Here is a 22,500-nt window from a genome sequence, read left to right on the forward strand (position 1 = left end):
GTAGTAGACGTGGGTGTAGAGCGGTATATCTCTAAATCAGACATGCGCAGTGTAGACGGGTTGTACAGTTTTATATCTCTAAATCAGATGTACAGGGTAGTAGACGTGGGTGTAGAGCGGTATATCACTAAATCAGACGTGCGGGGTAGAAGACGTGGGTGTAGAGCGGTATATCACTAAATCAGACGTGCGGGGTAGTAGACGTGGGTGTAGAGCGGTATATCACTAAATCAGATGTCCGGTGTAGTAGACGTGGGTGTAGAGCGGTATATCACTAAATCAGACGTGCGGGGTAGTAGACGTGGGTGTAGAGCGGTATATAACTAAATCAGATGTCCGGTGTAGTAGACGTGGGTGTAGAGCGGTATATCACTAAATCAGATGTCCGGGGTAGTAGACAGGGTGTAGAGCGGTATATCACTAAATCAGACGTGCGGGGTAGTAGACGTGGGTGTAGAGCGGTATATCTCTAAATCAGATGTCCGGGGTAGTAGACGGGGTGTAGAGCGGTATATCACTAAATCAGACGTGCGGGGTAGTAGACGTGGGTGTAGAGCGGTATATCTCTAAATCAGATGTCCGGGGTAGTAGACGTGGGTGTAGAGCGGTATATCTCTAAATCAGACGTGCGGGGTAGTAGACGTGGGTGTAGAGCGGTATATCTCTAAATCAGACGTGCGGGGTAGTAGACGTGGGTGTAGAGCGGTATATCTCTAAATCAGACGTGCGGGGTAGTAGACGTGGGTGTAGAGCGGTATATCTCTAAATCAGACGTGCGGGGTAGTAGACGTGGGTGTAGAGCGGTATATCTCTAAATCAGACGTGCGGGGTAGTAGACGTGGGTGTAGAGCGGTATATCTCTAAATCAGACGTGCGGGGTAGTAGACGTGGGTGTAGAGCGGTATAACACTAAATCAGACGTGCGGGGTAGTAGACGTGGGTGTAGAGCGGTATATCACTAAATCAGACGTGCGGGGTAGTAGACGTGGGTGTAGAGCGGTATATCTCTAAATCAGACGTGCGGGGTAGTAGACGTGGGTGTAGAGCGGTATAGCACTAAATCAGACGTGCGGGGTAGTAGACGTGGGTGTAGAGCGGTATATCTCTAAATCAGACGTCCGGGGTAGTAGACGTGGGTGTAGAGCGGTATATCTCTAAATCAGACGTGCGGGGTAGTAGACGTGGGTGTAGAGCGGTATATCACTAAATCAGACGTCCGGGGTAGTAGACGTGGGTGTAGAGCGGTATATCTCTAAATCAGACTTGCGGGGTAGTAGACGTGGGTGTAGAGCGGTATATCACTAAATCAGACGTGCGGGGTAGTAGACGTGGGTGTAGAGCGGTATATCACTAAATCAGACGTCCGGGGTAGTAGACGTGGGTGTAGAGCGGTATATCACTAAATCAGATGTCCGGTGTAGTAGACGTGGGTGTAGAGCGGTATATCACTAAATCAGACGTGCGGGGTAGTAGACGTGGGTGTAGAGCGGTATATCACTAAATCAGATGTCTGGGGTAGTAGACGTGGGTGTAGAGCGGTATATCACTAAATCAGACGTGCGGGGTAGTAGACGTGGGTGTAGAGCGGTATATCACTAAATCAGACGTGCGGGGTAGTAGACGTGGGTGTAGAGCGGTATATCACTAAATCAGACGTGCGGGGTAGTAGACGTGGGTGTAGAGCGGTATATCTCTAAATCAGACGTGCGGGGTAGTAGACGTGGGTGTAGAGCGGTATATCTCTAAATCAGATGTCCGGGGTAGTAGACGTGGGTGTAGAGCGGTATATCTCTAAATCAGACGTGCGGGGTAGTAGACGTGGGTGTAGAGCGGTATATCACTAAATCAGACGTGCGGGGTAGTAGACGTGGGTGTAGAGCGGTATATCTCTAAATCAGACGTGCAGGGTAGTAGACGTGGGTGTAGAGCGGTATATCACTAAATCAGACGTCCGGGGTAGTAGACGTGGGTGTAGAGCGGTATATCTCTAAATCAGACGTGCGGGGTAGTAGACGTGGGTGTAGAGCGGTATATCACTAAATCAGATGTCCGGGGTAGTAGACGTGGGTGTAGAGCGGTATATCTCTAAATCAGATGTCCGGGGTAGTAGACGTGGGTGTAGAGCGGTATATCTCTAAATCAGATGTCCGGGGTAGTAGACGGGGTGTAGAGCGGTATATTTCTAAATCAGATGTCCGGGGTAGTAGACGTGGGTGTATGGCGGTATATATCTAAATCAGATGTCCGGGGTAGTAGACGTGGGTGTAGAGCGGTATATCTCTAAATCAGATGTCCGGGGTAGTAGACAGGGTGTAGAGCGGTATATCTCTAAATCGGATGTCAGGGGTAGTAGACAGGGTGTAGAGTGGTATATCTCTAAATCGGATGTCCGGGGTAGTAGACAGGGTGTAGATCGTTATATCTCTAAATCGGATGTCCGGGGTAGTAGACGGGGTGTAGAGCGGTATATCTCTAAATCAGATGTCCGGGGTAGTAGACGTGGGTGTAGAGCGGTATATCTCTAAATCAGATGTCCGGGGTAGTAGACAGGGTGTAGAGCGGTATATCTCTAAATCGGATGTCCGGGGTAGTAGACAGGGTGTAGAGCGGTATATCTCTAAATCGGATGTCCGGGGTAGTAGACAGCGTGTAGAGCGGTATATCTCTAAATCAGATGTACGGGGTGTAGACGTGGGTGTATAGTGGTATATCTCTAAATCAGATGTACGTGGTGTAGACGTGGGTGTATAGTGGTATATCTCTAAATCAGATGTACGGGGTGTAGACGTGGGTGTATAGTGGTATATCTCTAAATCAGATGTACGGGGTGTAGACGTGGGTGTATAGTAGTATATCTCTAAATCAGATGTACGGGGTGTAGACGTGGGTGTAGAGTGGGATATCTCTAAATCAGATGTACGGGGTGTAGACGCGGGTGTATAGTAGTATATCTCTAAATCAGATGTACGGGGTGTAGACGTGGGTGTAGAGTGGTATATCTCTAAATCAGATGTACGGGGTGTAGACGCGGGTGTATAGTGGTATATCCCTAAATCAGATGTACGGGGTGTAGACGCGGGTGTATAGTGGTATATCCCTAAATCAGATGTACGGGGTGTAGACGCGGGTGTATAGTGGTATATCTCTAAATCAGATGTACGGGGTGTAGACGCGGGTGTATAGTGGTATATCTCTAAATCAGATGTACGGGGTGTAGACGCGGGTGTATAGTGGTATATCTCTAAATCAGATGTACGGGGTGTAGACGCGGGTGTATAGTGGTATATCTCTAAATCAGATGTACGGGGTGTAGACGCGGGTGTATAGTGGTATATCTCTAAATCAGATGTACGGGGTGTAGACGCGGGTGTATAGTGGTATATCTCTAAATCAGATGTACGGGGTGTAGACGCGGGTGTATAGTGGTATATCTCTAAATCAGATGTACGGGGTGTAGACGCGGGTGTATAGTGGTATATCTCTAAATCAGATGTACGGGGTGTAGACGCGGGTGTATAGTGGTATATCTCTAAATCAGATGTACGGGGTGTAGACGCGGGTGTATAGTGGTATATCTCTAAATCAGATGTACGGGGTGTAGACGCGGGTGTATAGTGGTATATCTCTAAATCAGATGTACGGGGTGTAGACGCGGGTGTATAGTGGTATATCTCTAAATCAGATGTACGGGGTGTAGACGCGGGTGTATAGTGGTATATCTCTAAATCAGATGTACGGGGTGTAGACGCGGGTGTATAGTGGTATATCTCTAAATCAGATGTACGGGGTGTAGACGCGGGTGTATAGTGGTATATCTCTAAATCAGATGTACGGGGTGTAGACGCGGGTGTATAGTGGTATATCTCTAAATCAGATGTACGGGGTGTAGACGCGGGTGTATAGTGGTATATCTCTAAATCAGATGTACGGGGTGTAGACGCGGGTGTATAGTGGTATATCTCTAAATCAGATGTACGGGGTGTAGACGCGGGTGTATAGTGGTATATCTCTAAATCAGATGTACGGGGTGTAGACGCGGGTGTATAGTGGTATATCTCTAAATCAGATGTACGGGGTGTAGACGCGGGTGTATAGTGGTATATCTCTAAATCAGATGTACGGGGTGTAGACGCGGGTGTATAGTGGTATATCTCTAAATCAGATGTACGGGGTGTAGACGCGGGTGTATAGTGGTATATCTCTAAATCAGATGTACGGGGTGTAGACGCGGGTGTATAGTGGTATATCTCTAAATCAGATGTACGGGGTGTAGACGCGGGTGTATAGTGGTATATCCCTAAATCAGATGTACGGGGTGTAGACGCGGGTGTATAGTGGTATATCCCTAAATCAGATGTACGGGGTGTAGACGCGGGTGTATAGTGGTATATCTCTAAATCAGATGTACGGGGTGTAGACGCGGGTGTATAGTGGTATATCTCTAAATCAGATGTACGGGGTGTAGACGCGGGTGTATAGTGGTATATCTCTAAATCAGATGTACGGGGTGTAGACGCGGGTGTATAGTGGTATATCTCTAAATCAGATGTACGGGGTGTAGACGCGGGTGTATAGTGGTATATCTCTAAATCAGATGTACGGGGTGTAGACGCGGGTGTATAGTGGTATATCTCTAAATCAGATGTACGGGGTGTAGACGCGGGTGTATAGTGGTATATCTCTAAATCAGATGTACGGGGTGTAGACGTGGGTGTATAGTGGTATATCTCTAAATCAGATGTACGGGGTGTAGACGCGGGTGTATAGTGGTATATCTCTAAATCAGATGTACGGGGTGTAGACGCGGGTGTATAGTGGTATATCTCTAAATCAGATGTACGGGGTGTAGACGCGGGTGTATAGTGGTATATCTCTAAATCAGATGTACGGGGTGTAGACGCGGGTGTATAGTGGTATATCTCTAAATCAGATGTACGGGGTGTAGACGCGGGTGTATAGTGGTATATCTCTAAATCAGATGTACGGGGTGTAGACGCGGGTGTATAGTGGTATATCTCTAAATCAGATGTACGGGGTGTAGACGCGGGTGTATAGTGGTATATCTCTAAATCAGATGTACGGGGTGTAGACGCGGGTGTATAGTGGTATATCTCTAAATCAGATGTACGGGGTGTAGACGCGGGTGTATAGTGGTATATCTCTAAATCAGATGTACGGGGTGTAGACGCGGGTGTATAGTGGTATATCTCTAAATCAGATGTACGGGGTGTAGACGCGGGTGTATAGTGGTATATCTCTAAATCAGATGTACGGGGTGTAGACGCGGGTGTATAGTGGTATATCTCTAAATCAGATGTACGGGGTGTAGACGCGGGTGTATAGTGGTATATCTCTAAATCAGATGTACGGGGTGTAGACGCGGGTGTATAGTGGTATATCTCTAAATCAGATGTACGGGGTGTAGACGCGGGTGTATAGTGGTATATCTCTAAATCAGATGTACGGGGTGTAGACGCGGGTGTATAGTGGTATATCTCTAAATCAGATGTACGGGGTGTAGACGCGGGTGTATAGTGGTATATCTCTAAATCAGATGTACGGGGTGTAGACGCGGGTGTATAGTGGTATATCTCTAAATCAGATGTACGGGGTGTAGACGCGGGTGTATAGTGGTATATCTCTAAATCAGATGTACGGGGTGTAGACGCGGGTGTATAGTGGTATATCTCTAAATCAGATGTACGGGGTGTAGACGCGGGTGTATAGTGGTATATCTCTAAATCAGATGTACGGGGTGTAGACGCGGGTGTATAGTGGTATATCTCTAAATCAGATGTACGGGGTGTAGACGTGGGTGTATAGTGGTATATCTCTAAATCAGATGTACGGGGTGTAGACGTGGGTGTATAGTGGTATATCTCTAAATCAGATGTACGGGGTTTAGACGTGGGTGTATAGTGGTATATCTCTAAATCAGATGTACGGGGTGTAGACGTGGGTGTATAGTGGTATATCTCTAAATCAGATGTACGGGGTGTAGACGTGGGTGTATAGTGGTATATCTCTAAATCAGATGTACGGGGTGTAGACGTGGGTGTATAGTAGTATATCTCTAAATCAGATGTACGGGGTGTAGACGTGGGTGTAGAGTGCATACATTTAAGATACAAATTACAACAAAAGATTCAGACATGGAGAGTAAAATATTTACTCACCTGTGAGGATCAGAAGTGGTGTGGTGTACATCAAAGCCATCTCACTGCACTGGGAGAAATGAGACACTCACAGGTGTGTATATGTGTGCGAGGGGGTTTTATATCCATTGGGGTGTGTGTGTGTGTGTGTGTGTGTGTGTGTGTGTGTGTGTGTGTGTGTGTGTGTGTGTGTGTGTGTGTGTGTGTGTGTCAGAGAGGTGGTTAGTCTGCTCCCTCCCTCTGAGTCTGTGTTTTTAAGACATTAGAAGCTGGTGATTATAGTTTACAGAAAGCTGAACTTTAATGCACTGTATATTTTCCACATCACACACTTCATAGTGTCTGTTATTACACACACTGTGTAGTGCACACTCATACAGGAGGCTGTATTCAAAACCCCTCACTACTCTATATAATAGGGTACAGAACTCTCTCCTTAGTAGGGGTCACAGTTTATTACTGAATGGTGAGACATTGTGGAGATCCCTGAGATCCCAGTGTGGAAACAGAACATATGAGATGGCATCAAAAAGTTTAAATACAAGGCTGCACACAGTCACATCAAAGCATCAACCTTCATAAGTCCTGTGTACATCGGGAGCTGTGCAACCGGTGCTGTTCTGGTCACCTAACTCCTGCTCAAACTTACTCAGCAGAAACATCACATTCTCAATTCCACACCCACCCTACTCACCCTTTTCCTGAAGATGAAGATCCAGCTTAAAGGTTGCCATTTTGACACTGCTATTGAGATCCAGCACGAATTGCAGAAGGTGCTTAGCATGGTTTGAAAAGAAGACTCCCTAGACGGCTCCCAATGTTGGGAGCACTGTATTGCTGTGCAAGGGGACTATTTTGAAGGATGATCGTGTGGAAACAAATTAATAAATTGGGGGGGTAAATACAGCAAAATAAAATGATACAAGCATAAAAACTGGTATTTTCTAAATATAATAATAAACGTGACTCGACTGTATTGTTTTTGTTCATTTTGCTCACATCTTCTATAAGATCACATTATAGTGGCAGAAATGGCTGACATGTGATAACTGCTCCTTTAGTGGAAGTGACTGACTGACACTTTACAGCAGTGATGGATGAAGTACACAAACCATGTAGTTAAGTGAAAGTCAGGTCAAGTCAATAAAGCTTTTATTGTCATTTCTACCATAAATAACTGATGCAGTACACAGTGAAATAAGACAACGTTCCTCCAGAACTCTGGACAAACATCACACAACACAGAGTTAAAGACTATAAAGTGCATCGTGTGCAGCCGAGTACAAACAGTGCATACAAAAAAACCACAAGACAGTGTGGGACAAATACACAAACAACAAAATAGCACCAACAAGTAAACCCATTGTATAATATGTTATTCAGTAATGTGTAAAAGAGAGAAATATAGACAAGATGTACTTGTAAACATAAACACAATGTTGTGCAGAAACATTACACATAATATATATTATGGAGACATGGGTGGTATGAAGTGAAGTGAAATGAGTAGTGAGTGTGTGTTGAGTTCAGATTGTAACAGTTCAGTAACACAATTGAGTGTGTGTGTGTGTGTGTGTGTGTGTGTGTGTGTGTGTGTGTGTGTGTGTGTGTGTGAGAGAGACGGCTGTGTGTGGTCGTCCACAATGCTGTTGACTTTGCGGATGCAGCGTGTGGTGTAAATGTCCGTGATAGAGGGGAGAGAGACTCCAATGATCTGAGACGGTGCATTTCCCAAACCAGGCAGTGGTTTCTCATCCTTCTGTAGAACATGGTCAGGATGGGGAGGAGGGAGAGGGGCTTTTCTCAGCCTTCTCAGGAAGTAGAGACGCTGCTGGGTTTTCTTGGTGATGGAGCTGGTGTTAAAGTGACCAGGTGAAGTTTTCTGCCAGATGCACACCAACAAATTTGGTGCTCTTGAAGATCTCCACAGAGGATCCATCGATGATCAGTGGAGAATGATCACTCTGTGCTCTCCTGAAGTCAACAACCATCTCTTTATTTTTGTCAACGTTCAGAGACAGGTTGTTGCTCCACACCAGACTGTTAACCGTTGCACCTCCTCTCTGTATGCTGACTCATCATTCTTGCTGATGAAAACAGCCACGGTCGTGTCATCCGCGAACTTGATGATGTGATTCAAGCTGTGCATTGCTACAAAGTCGTGAGTCAGCAGAGTGAACAGCAGTGGGCTGAGCACACAGCCTTGAGGGGCCCCAGTGCTCAGTGTGGTGGTTGCCTTGAGGCACGTAGGAACATTGGCGCTGCTCAGGAAGATGTAGGAGATGTCACTGAAGACATCCTCTAGCTGTTCTGCACATTATCCAAACACTCTGCCAGGAATGTTGTCTGGTCCAGCAGACTTCTGTCAGCACGAATCGCGGCTAGCCCGTCTAACTGAATGGCGGCTTCCGGAACTCTTGCTTTGCTTATGCTTCCTGGAGCAGCGATTCCGACGTCCCCTCCCCTGGCCACTGGGCTCAGGTGACACCGAGGACTGGGGGCCTGGTCTTTGTAGCCGAGGTTGCAGCAAGCCGAGTCGCGAAGGTTATTAAGTACATCATCATGCAGATTTGTTGTTAAATTGATTGCTGTACCATAACAGTATTTGGTGGTCGTATACATGAACACAGCTGTCTCTGGTGTCCATGTACTTGGAAAAGTCGAACTAAAGACACAAAAAGCACCATTTTGGATCCGGAGTGGCCGCTGCGAGCTGCTGCCGTGCTGCTGCCGTGCTGCTGCCGTGCTGCCATCTTGGATCTAGGGTTAGGATTAGGGTTAGAGTTAGTAAAGTAAAGATGTGCTTGGTAAAATGTGACTCCAGTAAAGTAAAAGTGTCCCTTTAAACTTCCACTTGAGTAAAAATACAGAAGTTTTTACCTACAAATGTACTTAAGTATCAAAGTAGTGATTTATTATAATTATAATGTTCCTATTATCATTTTTATCACAAGATTCTTTACTGAATCACCTCAGTTTCTGTGTAAAGACTCGAATGTGACTCTCAGCACACTGATCTATTAATAGAATGATATTAATAACTCAAACACTGATTGATTTCTATTACAATCATCATGAACCCAAAACATTTTCAAATACTTCAATAAAATTATGTGAATGAGGTCACGTGTGTTGTGGTGAGTTCGAGTCTGGAGTTTCTCCATCATTTATTCCTCTCTATATTTATATTAAGTTGGTAATCTTGCGTATCAGTGTAGATTTATTCATTACTAGAGATTTAAAGCACTTTTGTACGTCGCTCTGGATAAGAGCTTCTGCTAAATGCCGCAAATGTAAATGTAAATGTCTCTAAATGTTCTGCTTGATGTTGAACTGATGCTGAACCTGATTGGTGACTCGCTGCGTTACATTTTTATCCTTAAATAAATAACAAGAAACGACTGATTTCACTAAATGCAGTTGATATTCTTAAGATGTAAGCATGATATTTGACTTTGAAATGGAGTGAAGTTAAAGTAAAAGTTTCCCAAATAAAAATACTTCAGAAAAGATACACGAATTTCAGATACACTTAAGTACAGTAACGAATTAACTGTACTTTTTACTGTCCCACACTGATTTTAGCCGCCCCCATTAATGGAAGTGACTGACTGACACTTTATAGACGCTCCCTTAGCAGAAGTAGTAAGTGTACACTTTATAGACGCTCCCTTAGCAGAAGTAGTAAGTGTACACTTTATAGACGCTCCCTTGGTTTAACCCCGCCTCCTCCAACAGTAACGCGGAAGTACTAAGTCTACGTGGGGTAGTGAGGTTGGTCCGGTGTGTGTGTGAGTGTGAGTGTGTGTGAGTGTGAGTGTGAGTGTGTGTGTGTGTGTGTGTATATGTTTACTTCACTGTGTGTGTGTGTGTGTGTGTGTGTGTGTGTGTGTGTGTGTGTGTGTGTGTGTGTGTGTGTGTGTGTGAGTGTGTGTGTGAGAGAGAGATGTTATAAATGAAGGGAGCGGAGGTAGTGCGGGTGGTTCGGGATCAGATGGCGCGGAGACCCGGCATGCTGTGTGCTGTCCTGCTGCTCACCTGCGCGCTCATCCTCGCTCTCACACTCAGCTGCAGGTAGACACACACACACACACACACACACACACACACACACACACACACACACACACACCTTTGTACTTTACAGCACAGTAAAATTCTTCACACATTCCAATGATGTTAGGAATCTGGGCTCAGAGTGAAGGGTCAGCAGTGATACAGGGCCCCTGGAGGGTTAAGGGCCTTACTCAGGGGCCCAAGGAGTGGGGCTGGGGCTCAAACCCCTCAACCTCCTGATCAGTCACCCAGAGCTTTAACTACTGAACCACCACTGAACCACCACTGCCCTGTGTGTGTGTGTGTGTGTGTGTGTGTGTGTGTGTGTGTGTGTGTGTGTGTGTGTGTGTAGTTTACTAGTTATTAATATAGTGTGTGTATTTGTGTGTGTAGTGTACTAGTTATTAATATAGTGTGTGTTTGCGTGTGTGTAGTGTACTAGTTATTAATATAGTGTGTATGTATGCATTTGTGAAGTGTACTAGTTATTAATATAGTGTGTGTTTGCGTGTGTGTAGTGTACTAGTTATTAATATAGTGTGTATGTATGCATTTGTGAAGTGTACTAGTTATTAATATAGTGTGTGTTTGCGTGTGTGTAGTGTACTAGTTATTAATATAGTGTGTATGTATGCATTTGTGAAGTGTACTAGTTATTAATATAGTGTGTGTTTGCGTGTGTGTAGTGTACTAGTTATTAATATAGTGTGTGTATGTATGCATTTGTGAAGTGTACTAGTTATTAATATAGCGTGTGTTTGCGTGTGTGTAGTGTACTAGTTATTAATATAGTGTGTATTTGTGTGTGTAGTGTACTAGTTATTAATATAGCGTGTGTTTGCGTGTGTGTAGTGTACTAGTTATTAATATAGCGTGTGTTTGCGTGTGTGTAGTGTACTAGTTATTAATATAGCGTGTGTTTGCGTGTGTGTAGTGTACTAGTTATTAATATCGCGTGTGTTTGCGTGTGTGTAGTGTACTAGTTATTAATAAAGCGTGTGTTTGCGTGTGTGTAGTGTACTAGTTATTAATATAGCGTGTGTTTGCGTGTGTGTAGCGTACTAGTTATTAATATAGCGTGTGTTTGCGTGTGTGTAGTGTACTAGTTATTAATATCGCGTGTGTTTGCGTGTGTGTAGTGTACTAGTTATTGATATAGCGTGTGTTTGCGTGTGTGTAGTGTACTAGTTATTAATATAGCGTGTGTTTGCGTGTGTGTAGTGTACTAGTTATTAATATAGCGTGTTTGCGTGTGTGTAGTGTACTAGTTATTGATATAGCGTGTGTTTGCGTGTGTGTAGTGTACTAGTTATTGATATAGCGTGTGTTTGCGTGTGTGTAGTGTACTAGTTATTAATATAGCATGTGTGTTTGCGTGTGTGTAGTGTACTAGTTATTGATATAGTGTGTGTTTGCGTGTGTGTAGTGTACTAGTTATTGATATAGCGTGTGTTTGCGTGTGTGTAGTGTACTAGTTATTAATATAGCGTGTGTTTGCGTGTGTGTAGTGTACTAGTTATTAATATAGCGTGTGTTTGCGTGTGTGTAGTGTACTAGTTATTAATATCGCGTGTGTTTGCGTGTGTGTAGTGTACTAGTTATTAATATCGCGTGTGTTTGCGTGTGTGTAGTGTACTAGTTATTAATATAGCGTGTGTTTGCGTGTGTGTAGTGTACTAGTTATTAATATAGCGTGTGTTTGCGTGTGTGTAGTGTACTAGTTATTAATATAGCGTGTGTTTGCGTGTGTGTAGTGTACTAGTTATTAATATAGCGTGTGTTTGCGTGTGTGTAGTGTACTAGTTATTAATATAGCGTGTGTTTGCGTGTGTGTAGTGTACTAGTTATTAATATAGCGTGTGTTTGCGTGTGTGTAGTGTACTAGTTATTAATATAGCGTGTGTTTGCGTGTGTGTAGTGTACTAGTTATTAATATAGCGTGTGTTTGCGTGTGTGTAGTGTACTAGTTATTAATATAGCGTGTGTTTGCGTGTGTGTAGTGTACTAGTTATTAATATAGCGTGTGTTTGCGTGTGTGTAGTGTACTAGTTATTAATATAGCGTGTGTTTGCGTGTGTGTAGTGTACTAGTTATTAATATCGCGTGTGTTTGCGTGTGTGTAGTGTACTAGTTATTAATATCGCGTGTGTTTGCGTGTGTGTAGTGTACTAGTTATTAATATCGCGTGTGTTTGCGTGTGTGTAGTGTACTAGTTATTAATATCGCGTGTGTTTGCGTGTGTGTAGTGAACTAGTTATTAATATCGCGTGTGTTTGCGTGTGTGTAGTGTACTAGTTATTAATATCGTGTGTGTTTGCGTGTGTGTAGTGTACTAGTTATTAATATCGTGTGTGTAGTGTACTAGTTATTAATATCGTGTGTGTTTGCCTGTGTGTAGTGTACTAGTTATTAATATAGTGTGTGTTTGCGTGTGTGTAGTGTACTAGTTATTAATATAGTGTGTGTATGTATGCATTTGTGAAGTGTACTAGTTATTAATATAGCGTGTGTTTGCGTGTGTGTAGTGTACTAGTTATTAATATAGTGTGTATTTGTGTGTGTAGTGTACTAGTTATTAATATAGCGTGTGTTTGCGTGTGTGTAGTGTACTAGTTATTAATATAGCGTGTGTTTGCGTGTGTGTAGTGTACTAGTTATTAATATAGCGTGTGTTTGCGTGTGTGTAGTGTACTAGTTATTAATATCGCGTGTGTTTGCGTGTGTGTAGTGTACTAGTTATTAATATAGCGTGTGTTTGCGTGTGTGTAGTGTACTAGTTATTAATATAGCGTGTGTTTGCGTGTGTGTAGTGTACTAGTTATTAATATAGCGTGTGTTTGCGTGTGTGTAGTGTACTAGTTATTAATATCGCGTGTGTTTGCGTGTGTGTAGTGTACTAGTTATTAATATAGCGTGTGTTTGCGTGTGTGTAGTGTACTAGTTATTAATATAGTGTGTATTTGTGTGTGTAGTGTACTAGTTATTAATATAGCGTGTGTTTGCGTGTGTGTAGTGTACTAGTTATTAATATAGCGTGTGTTTGCGTGTGTGTAGTGTACTAGTTATTAATATAGCGTGTGTTTGCGTGTGTGTAGTGTACTAGTTATTAATATAGCGTGTGTTTGCGTGTGTGTAGTGTACTAGTTATTAATATCGCGTGTGTTTGCGTGTGTGTAGTGTACTAGTTATTAATATAGCGTGTGTTTGCGTGTGTGTAGTGTACTAGTTATTAATATAGTGTGTATTTGTGTGTGTAGTGTACTAGTTATTAATATAGCGTGTGTTTGCGTGTGTGTAGTGTACTAGTTATTAATATAGCGTGTGTTTGCGTGTGTGTAGTGTACTAGTTATTAATATAGCGTGTGTTTGCGTGTGTGTAGTGTACTAGTTATTAATATCGCGTGTGTTTGCGTGTGTGTAGTGTACTAGTTATTAATAAAGCGTGTGTTTGCGTGTGTGTAGTGTACTAGTTATTAATATAGCGTGTGTTTGCGTGTGTGTAGCGTACTAGTTATTAATATAGCGTGTGTTTGCGTGTGTGTAGTGTACTAGTTATTAATATCGCGTGTGTTTGCGTGTGTGTAGTGTACTAGTTATTGATATAGCGTGTGTTTGCGTGTGTGTAGTGTACTAGTTATTAATATAGCGTGTGTTTGCGTGTGTGTAGTGTACTAGTTATTAATATAGCGTGTTTGCGTGTGTGTAGTGTACTAGTTATTGATATAGCGTGTGTTTGCGTGTGTGTAGTGTACTAGTTATTGATATAGCGTGTGTTTGCGTGTGTGTAGTGTACTAGTTATTAATATAGCATGTGTGTTTGCGTGTGTGTAGTGTACTAGTTATTGATATAGTGTGTGTTTGCGTGTGTGTAGTGTACTAGTTATTGATATAGCGTGTGTTTGCGTGTGTGTAGTGTACTAGTTATTAATATAGCGTGTGTTTGCGTGTGTGTAGTGTACTAGTTATTAATATAGCGTGTGTTTGCGTGTGTGTAGTGTACTAGTTATTAATATCGCGTGTGTTTGCGTGTGTGTAGTGTACTAGTTATTAATATCGCGTGTGTTTGCGTGTGTGTAGTGTACTAGTTATTAATATAGCGTGTGTTTGCGTGTGTGTAGTGTACTAGTTATTAATATAGCGTGTGTTTGCGTGTGTGTAGTGTACTAGTTATTAATATAGCGTGTGTTTGCGTGTGTGTAGTGTACTAGTTATTAATATAGCGTGTGTTTGCGTGTGTGTAGTGTACTAGTTATTAATATAGCGTGTGTTTGCGTGTGTGTAGTGTACTAGTTATTAATATAGCGTGTGTTTGCGTGTGTGTAGTGTACTAGTTATTAATATAGCGTGTGTTTGCGTGTGTGTAGTGTACTAGTTATTAATATAGCGTGTGTTTGCGTGTGTGTAGTGTACTAGTTATTAATATAGCGTGTGTTTGCGTGTGTGTAGTGTACTAGTTATTAATATAGCGTGTGTTTGCGTGTGTGTAGTGTACTAGTTATTAATATAGCGTGTGTTTGCGTGTGTGTAGTGTACTAGTTATTAATATCGCGTGTGTTTGCGTGTGTGTAGTGTACTAGTTATTAATATCGCGTGTGTTTGCGTGTGTGTAGTGTACTAGTTATTAATATCGCGTGTGTTTGCGTGTGTGTAGTGTACTAGTTATTAATATCGCGTGTGTTTGCGTGTGTGTAGTGAACTAGTTATTAATATCGCGTGTGTTTGCGTGTGTGTAGTGTACTAGTTATTAATATCGTGTGTGTTTGCGTGTGTGTAGTGTACTAGTTATTAATATCGTGTGTGTAGTGTACTAGTTATTAATATCGTGTGTGTTTGCCTGTGTGTAGTGTACTAGTTATTAATATAGTGTGTGTTTGCGTGTGTGTAGTGTACTAGTTATTAATATAGTGTGTGTATGTATGCATTTGTGAAGTGTACTAGTTATTAATATAGCGTGTGTTTGCGTGTGTGTAGTGTACTAGTTATTAATATAGTGTGTATTTGTGTGTGTAGTGTACTAGTTATTAATATAGCGTGTGTTTGCGTGTGTGTAGTGTACTAGTTATTAATATAGCGTGTGTTTGCGTGTGTGTAGTGTACTAGTTATTAATATAGCGTGTGTTTGCGTGTGTGTAGTGTACTAGTTATTAATATCGCGTGTGTTTGCGTGTGTGTAGTGTACTAGTTATTAATATAGCGTGTGTTTGCGTGTGTGTAGTGTACTAGTTATTAATATAGCGTGTGTTTGCGTGTGTGTAGTGTACTAGTTATTAATATAGCGTGTGTTTGCGTGTGTGTAGTGTACTAGTTATTAATATCGCGTGTGTTTGCGTGTGTGTAGTGTACTAGTTATTGATATAGCGTGTGTTTGCGTGTGTGTAGTGTACTAGTTATTAATATAGCGTGTGTTTGCGTGTGTGTAGTGTACTAGTTATTAATATAGCGTGTGTTTGCGTGTGTGTAGTGTACTAGTTATTGATATAGCGTGTGTTTGCGTGTGTGTAGTGTACTAGTTATTGATATAGCGTGTGTTTGCGTGTGTGTAGTGTACTAGTTATTAATATAGCATGTGTGTTTGCGTGTGTGTAGTGTACTAGTTATTGATATAGCGTGTGTTTGCGTGTGTGTAGTGTACTAGTTATTGATATAGCGTGTGTTTGCGTGTGTGTAGTGTACTAGTTATTGATATAGCGTGTGTTTGCGTGTGTGTAGTGTACTAGTTATTAATATAGCGTGTGTTTGCGTGTGTGTAGTGTACTAGTTATTAATATCGCGTGTGTTTGCGTGTGTGTAGTGTACTAGTTATTAATATAGCGTGTGTTTGCGTGTGTGTAGTGTACTAGTTATTAATATAGCGTGTGTTTGCGTGTGTGTAGTGTACTAGTTATTAATATAGCGTGTGTTTGCGTGTGTGTAGTGAAGTAGTTATTAATATCGCGTGTGTTTGCGTGTGTGTAGTGTACTAGTTATTAATATCGTGTGTGTTTGCGTGTGTGTAGTGTACTAGTTATTAATATCGTGTGTGTAGTGTACTAGTTATTAATATCGTGTGTGTTTGCCTGTGTGTAGTGTACTAGTTATTAATATCGTGTGTGTTTGCCTGTGTGTAGTGTACTAGTTATTAATATAGCGTGTGTTTGCCTGTGTGTAGTGTACTAGTTATTAATATAGTGTGTGTATGTATGTATGTATTTGTGTAGTGTACTAGTTATTAATATCGCGTGTGTTTGCGTGTGTGTAGTGTACTAGTTATTAATATAGCGTGTGTTTGCGTGTGTGTAGTGTACTAGTTATTAATATAGCGTGTGTTTGCGTGTGTGTAGTGTACTAGTTATTAATATCGCGTGTGTTTGCGTGTGTGTAGTGAACTAGTTATTAATATCGCGTGTGTTTGCGTGTGTGTAGTGTACTAGTTATTAATATCGTGTGTGTTTGCGTGTGTGTAGTGTACTAGTTATTAATATCGTGTGTGTAGTGTACTAGTTATTAATATCGTGTGTGTTTGCCTGTGTGTAGTGTACTAGTTATTAATATCGTGTGTGTTTGCCTGTGTGTAGTGTACTAGTTATTAATATAGCGTGTGTTTGCCTGTGTGTAGTGTACTAGTTATTAATATAGTGTGTGTATGTATGTATGTATTTGTGTAGTGTACTAGTTATTAATATCGTGTGTGTTTGCGTGTATGTAGTGTACTAGTTATTAATATAGCGTGTGTTTGCGTGTGTGTAGTGTACTAGTTATTAATATAGCGTGTGTTTGCGTGTGTGTAGTGTACTAGTTATTATTATCGTGTGTGTTTGCGTGTGTGTAGTGTACTAGTTAATAATATAGTGTGTGTATGCGTGTGTGTGTACTAGTTATTAATATAGCGTGTGTTTGCGTGTGTGTAGTGTACTAGTTATTAATATAGCGTGTGTTTGCGTGTGTGTAGTGTACTAGTTATTAATATCGTGTGTGTTTGCGTGTGTAGTGTACTAGTTATTAATATCGTGTGTGTTTGCGTGTGTAGTGTACTAGTTATTAATATCGTGTGTGTTTGCGTGTGTGTAGTGTACAAGTAATTAATATCGTGTGTGTTTGCGTGTGTGTAGTGTACTAGTTATTAATATAGTGTGTGTTTGCGTGTCTGTAGTGTACTAGTTATTAATATAGCGTGTGTTTGCGTGTGTGTAGTGAACTAGTTATTAATATCGCGTGTGTTTGCGTGTGTGTAGTGTACTAGTTTTTAATATAGCGTGTGTTTGCGTGTGTGTAGTGTACTAGTTATTAATATAGCGTGTGTTTGCGTGTGTGTAGTGAACTAGTTATTAATATAGCGTGTGTTTGCGTGTGTGTAGTGTACTAGTTATTAATATCGCGTGTGTTTGCGTGTGTGTAGTGAACTAGTTATTAATATAGCGTGTGTTTGCGTGTGTGTAGTGTACTAGTTATTAATATCGCGTGTGTTTGCGTGTGTGTAGTGTACTAGTTATTAATATAGCGTGTGTTTGCGTGTGTGTAGTGTACTAGTTATTAATATCGCGTGTGTTTGCGTGTGTGTAGTGAACTAGTTATTAATATAGCGTGTGTTTGCGTGTGTGTAGTGTACTAGTTATTAATATCGCGTGTGTTTGCGTGTGTGTAGTGTACTAGTTATTAATATAGCGTGTGTTTGCGTGTGTGTAGTGTACTAGTTATTAATATCGTGTGTGTTTGCATGTGTGTAGTGTACTAGTTATTAATATAGTGTGTGTTTGCGTGTGTGTAGTGTACTAGTTATTAATATAGTGTGTGTATTTGTGTGTGTAGTGTACTAGTTATTAATATAGCGTGTGTTTGCGTGTGTGTAGTGTACTAGTTATTAATATAGCGTGTGTTTGCGTGTGTGTAGTGTACTAGTTATTAATATCGTGTGTGTTTGCGTGTGTGTAGTGTACTAGTTATTATTATAGTGTGTGTATTTGTGTGTGTAGTGTACTAGTTATTAAAATAGTGTGTGTTTGCGTGTGTAGTGTACTAGTTATTAATATAGTGTGTGTTTGCGTGTGTGTAGTGTACTAGTTATTAATGTAGTGTGTGTTTGCGTGTGTGTAGTGTACTAGTTATTAATATCGTGTGTGTTTGCGTGTGTGTAGTGTACTAGTTATTAATATCGTGTGTGTTTGCCTGTGTGTAGTGTACTAGTTATTAATATCGTGTGTGTTTGCCTGTGTGTAGTGTACTAGTTATTAATATAGTGTGTGTATGTATGTATTTGTGTAGTGTACTAGTTATTAATATCGTGTGTGTTTGCGTGTGTGTAGTGTACTAGTTATTAATATAGTGTGTGTATTTGTGTGTGTAGTGTACTAGTTATTATTATATTGTGTGTGTTTGCGTGTGTGTAGTGTACTAGTTATTAATATAGCGTGTGTTTGCGTGTGTGTAGTGTACTAGTTATTAATATCGTGTGTTTGCGTGTGTGTAGTGTACTAGTTATTAATATAGTGTGTGTTTGCGTGTGTGTAGTGTACTAGTTATTAATATAGTGTGTGTTTGCGTGTGTGTAGTGTACTAGTTATTAATATCGTGTGTTTGCGTGTGTGTAGTGTACTAGTTATTAATATAGTGTGTGTTTGCGTGTGTGTAGTGTACTAGTTATTAATATAGCGTGTGTTTGCGTGTGTGTAGTGTACTAGTTATTAATATCGCGTGTGTTTGCGTGTGTGTAGTGTACTAGTTATTAATATCGTGTGTGTATGTATGTATTTGTGTAGTGTACTAGTTATTAATATAGTGTGTGTTTGCGTGTGTGTAGTGTACTAGTTATTAATATAGCGTGTTTGCGTGTGTGTAGTGTACTAGTTATTAATATAGCGTGTGTTTGCGTGTGTGTAGTGTACTAGTTATTAATATCGTGTGTGTTTGCGTGTGTGTAGTGTACTAGTTATTAATATAGCGTGTGTTTGCGTGTGTGTAGTGTACTAGTTATTAATATCGTGTGTGTATGTATGTATTTGTGTAGTGTACTAGTTATTAATATAGTGTGTGTATGTATGTATTTGTGTAGTGTACTAGTTATTAATATAGTGTGTGTTTGCGTGTGTGTAGTGTACTAGTTATTAATATAGTGTGTGTTTGAGTGTGTAGTGTACTAGTTATTAATATAGTGTGTTTGCGTGTGTGTAGTGTACTAGTTATTAATATAGCGTGTGTTTGCGTGTGTGTAGTGTACTAGTTATTAATATCGTGTGTGTTTGCGTGTGTGTAGTGTACTAGTTATTAATATCGCGTGTGTTTGCGTGTGTGTAGTGTACTAGTTATTAATATAGTGTGTGTTTGCGTGTGTGTAGTGTACTAGTTATTAATATAGTGTGTGTTTGCGTGTGTGTAGTGTACTAGTTATTAATATCGTGTGTGTTTGCGTGTGTGTAGTGTACTAGTTATTAATATAGCGTGTGTTTGCGTGTGTGTAGTGTACTAGTTATTAATATCGTGTGTTTGCGTGTGTGTAGTGTACTAGTTATTAATATAGCGTGTGTTTGCGTGTGTGTAGTGTACTAGTTATTAATATAGTGTGTTTGCGTGTGTGTAGTGTACTAGTTATTAATATCGTGTGTTTGCGTGTGTGTAGTGTACTAGTTATTAATATAGTGTGTGTTTGCGTGTGTGTAGTGTACTAGTTATTAATATAGCGTGTGTTTGCGTGTGTGTAGTGTACTAGTTATTAATATCGTGTGTGTATGTATGTATTTGTGTAGTGTACTAGTTATTAATATAGTGTGTGTATGTATGTATTTGTGTAGTGTACTAGTTATTATTATAGTGTGTGTTTGCGTGTGTGTAGTGTACTAGTTATTAATATAGCGTGTGTTTGCGTGTGTGTAGTGTACTAGTTCTTAATATAGTGTGTGTTTGCGTGTGTGTAGTGTACTAGTTATTAATATCGTGTGTTTGCGTGTGTGTAGTGTACTAGTTATTAATATAGCGTGTGTTTGCGTGTGTGTAGTGTACTAGTTATTAATATCGTGTGTATGTATGTATTTGTGTAGTGTACTAGTTATTAATATAGTGTGTGTATGTATGTATTTGTGTAGTGTACTAGTTATTAATATAGTGTGTGTTTGCGTGTGTGTAGTGTACTAGTTATTAATATAGCGTGTGTTTGCGTGTGTGTAGTGTACTAGTTATTAATATAGCGTGTGTTTGCGTGTGTGTAGTGTACTAGTTATTAATATAGCGTGTGTTTGCGTGTGTGTAGTGTACTAGTTATTATTATCGTGTGTGTATGTATGTATTTGTGTAGTGTACTAGTTATTAATATAGTGTGTGTATGTATGTATTTGTGTAGTGTACTAGTTATTAATATAGTGTGTGTATGTATGTATTTGTGTAGTGTACTAGTTATTAATATAGTGTGTGTATGTATGTATTTGTGTAGTGTACTAGTTATTAATATAGTGTGTGTATGTATGTATTTGTGTAGTGTACTAGTTATTAATTAATAGTATTAGTGTGTGTTTGCGTGTGTGTAGTGTACTAGTTATTAATATTGCGTGTGTTTGCGTGTGTGTAGTGTACTAGTTATTAATATAGCGTGTGTTTGCGTGTGTGTAGTGTACTAGTTATTAATATAGTGTGTGTTTGCGTGTGTGTAGTGTACTAGTTATTAATATAGTGTGTGTTTGCGTGTGTGTAGTGTACTAGTTATTAATATAGTGTGTGTTTGCGTGTGTGTAGTGTACTAGTTATTAATATCGTGTGTGTTTGCGTGTGTGTAGTGTACTAGTTATTAATATAGCGTGTGTTTGCGTGTGTGTAGTGTACTAGTTATTAATATCGTGTGTTTGCGTGTGTGTAGTGTACTAGTTATTAATATAGCGTGTGTTTGCGTGTGTGTAGTGTACTAGTTATTAATATAGTGTGTTTGCGTGTGTGTAGTGTACTAGTTATTAATATCGTGTGTTTGCGTGTGTGTAGTGTACTAGTTATTAATATAGTGTGTGTTTGCGTGTGTGTAGTGTACTAGTTATTAATATAGCGTGTGTTTGCGTGTGTGTAGTGTACTAGTTATTAATATCGTGTGTGTATGTATGTATTTGTGTAGTGTACTAGTTATTAATATAGTGTGTGTATGTATGTATTTGTGTAGTGTACTAGTTATTATTATAGTGTGTGTTTGCGTGTGTGTAGTGTACTAGTTATTAATATAGCGTGTGTTTGCGTGTGTGTAGTGTACTAGTTCTTAATATAGTGTGTGTTTGCGTGTGTGTAGTGTACTAGTTATTAATATCGTGTGTTTGCGTGTGTGTAGTGTACTAGTTATTAATATAGCGTGTGTTTGCGTGTGTGTAGTGTACTAGTTATTAATATCGTGTGTATGTATGTATTTGTGTAGTGTACTAGTTATTAATATAGTGTGTGTATGTATGTATTTGTGTAGTGTACTAGTTATTAATATAGTGTGTGTTTGCGTGTGTGTAGTGTACTAGTTATTAATATAGCGTGTGTTTGCGTGTGTGTAGTGTACTAGTTATTAATATAGCGTGTGTTTGCGTGTGTGTAGTGTACTAGTTATTAATATAGCGTGTGTTTGCGTGTGTGTAGTGTACTAGTTATTATTATCGTGTGTGTATGTATGTATTTGTGTAGTGTACTAGTTATTAATATAGTGTGTGTATGTATGTATTTGTGTAGTGTACTAGTTATTAATATAGTGTGTGTATGTATGTATTTGTGTAGTGTACTAGTTATTAATATAGTGTGTGTATGTATGTATTTGTGTAGTGTACTAGTTATTAATATAGTGTGTGTATGTATGTATTTGTGTAGTGTACTAGTTATTAATATAGTGTGTGTTTGCGTGTGTGTAGTGTACTAGTTATTAATATTGCGTGTGTTTGCGTGTGTGTAGTGTACTAGTTATTATTATCGTGTGTGTATGTATGCATTTGTGTAGTGTACTAGTTATTAATATAGTGTGTGTATGTATGTATTTGGTGTTTACTAGTTATTGATAGTGTGTGTGTGTGTGTGTGTGTGTGTGTGTGTGTGTGTGTGTGTGTGTGTGTGTGTGTGTTCTCTGAGTGACGTGTCCTACATGATGAGTTAAACACAGATCTTTTTATATCCAATCTGTGTGTTCTCTGTAACACACACACACTCTATATATTGTAACACCTCAGGTAAAGCCGTGCTGTGCGTAAGTGATGGCACCAGTGAGTTTTGCCTTGTGGCCTGTGTGTCTGTGTGTGTGTGTGTGTGTGTGTGTGTGTGTGTGTGTGTGTGTGTGTGTGTGTGTGCTCCAGTTTTTGTAAAGATCGCAGTGATTCTT

At 40.3% G+C, this 22,500-nt stretch overlaps 2 protein-coding genes across 2 annotated transcripts in view; one reads left to right on the top strand and one right to left on the bottom strand.

Annotated features, from left to right (window-relative positions):
- The window catches only part of LOC310723089 (phospholipase A2-like), a 9,373-nt gene extending 3,142 nt beyond the window's left edge, over positions 1-6,231 (bottom strand). Inside the window, exon 1 of the mRNA XM_083570921.1 lies at positions 6,177-6,231. Coding sequence (XP_083427047.1) covers positions 6,177-6,216 — 40 coding nt within the window. The 5' untranslated portion in view covers positions 6,217-6,231. The remainder of the gene's footprint in view (positions 1-6,176) is intronic.
- Positions 6,232-9,905: 3,674 nt separating this feature from the next.
- LOC310723090 (thioredoxin domain-containing protein 11-like) overlaps positions 9,906-22,500 on the top strand; it is a gene marked incomplete at its 3' end in the record, with an annotated part of 13,890 nt that continues 1,295 nt past the window's right edge. The window contains exon 1 of the mRNA XM_083570922.1: positions 9,906-10,229. Coding sequence (XP_083427048.1) covers positions 10,111-10,229 — 119 coding nt within the window. The remainder of the gene's footprint in view (positions 10,230-22,500) is intronic.

Source organism: Silurus aristotelis (assembly GCF_946808225.1).
Source record: "Silurus aristotelis genome assembly, contig: scaffold_175, whole genome shotgun sequence".
NCBI lineage: Eukaryota > Metazoa > Chordata > Actinopteri > Siluriformes > Siluridae > Silurus > Silurus aristotelis.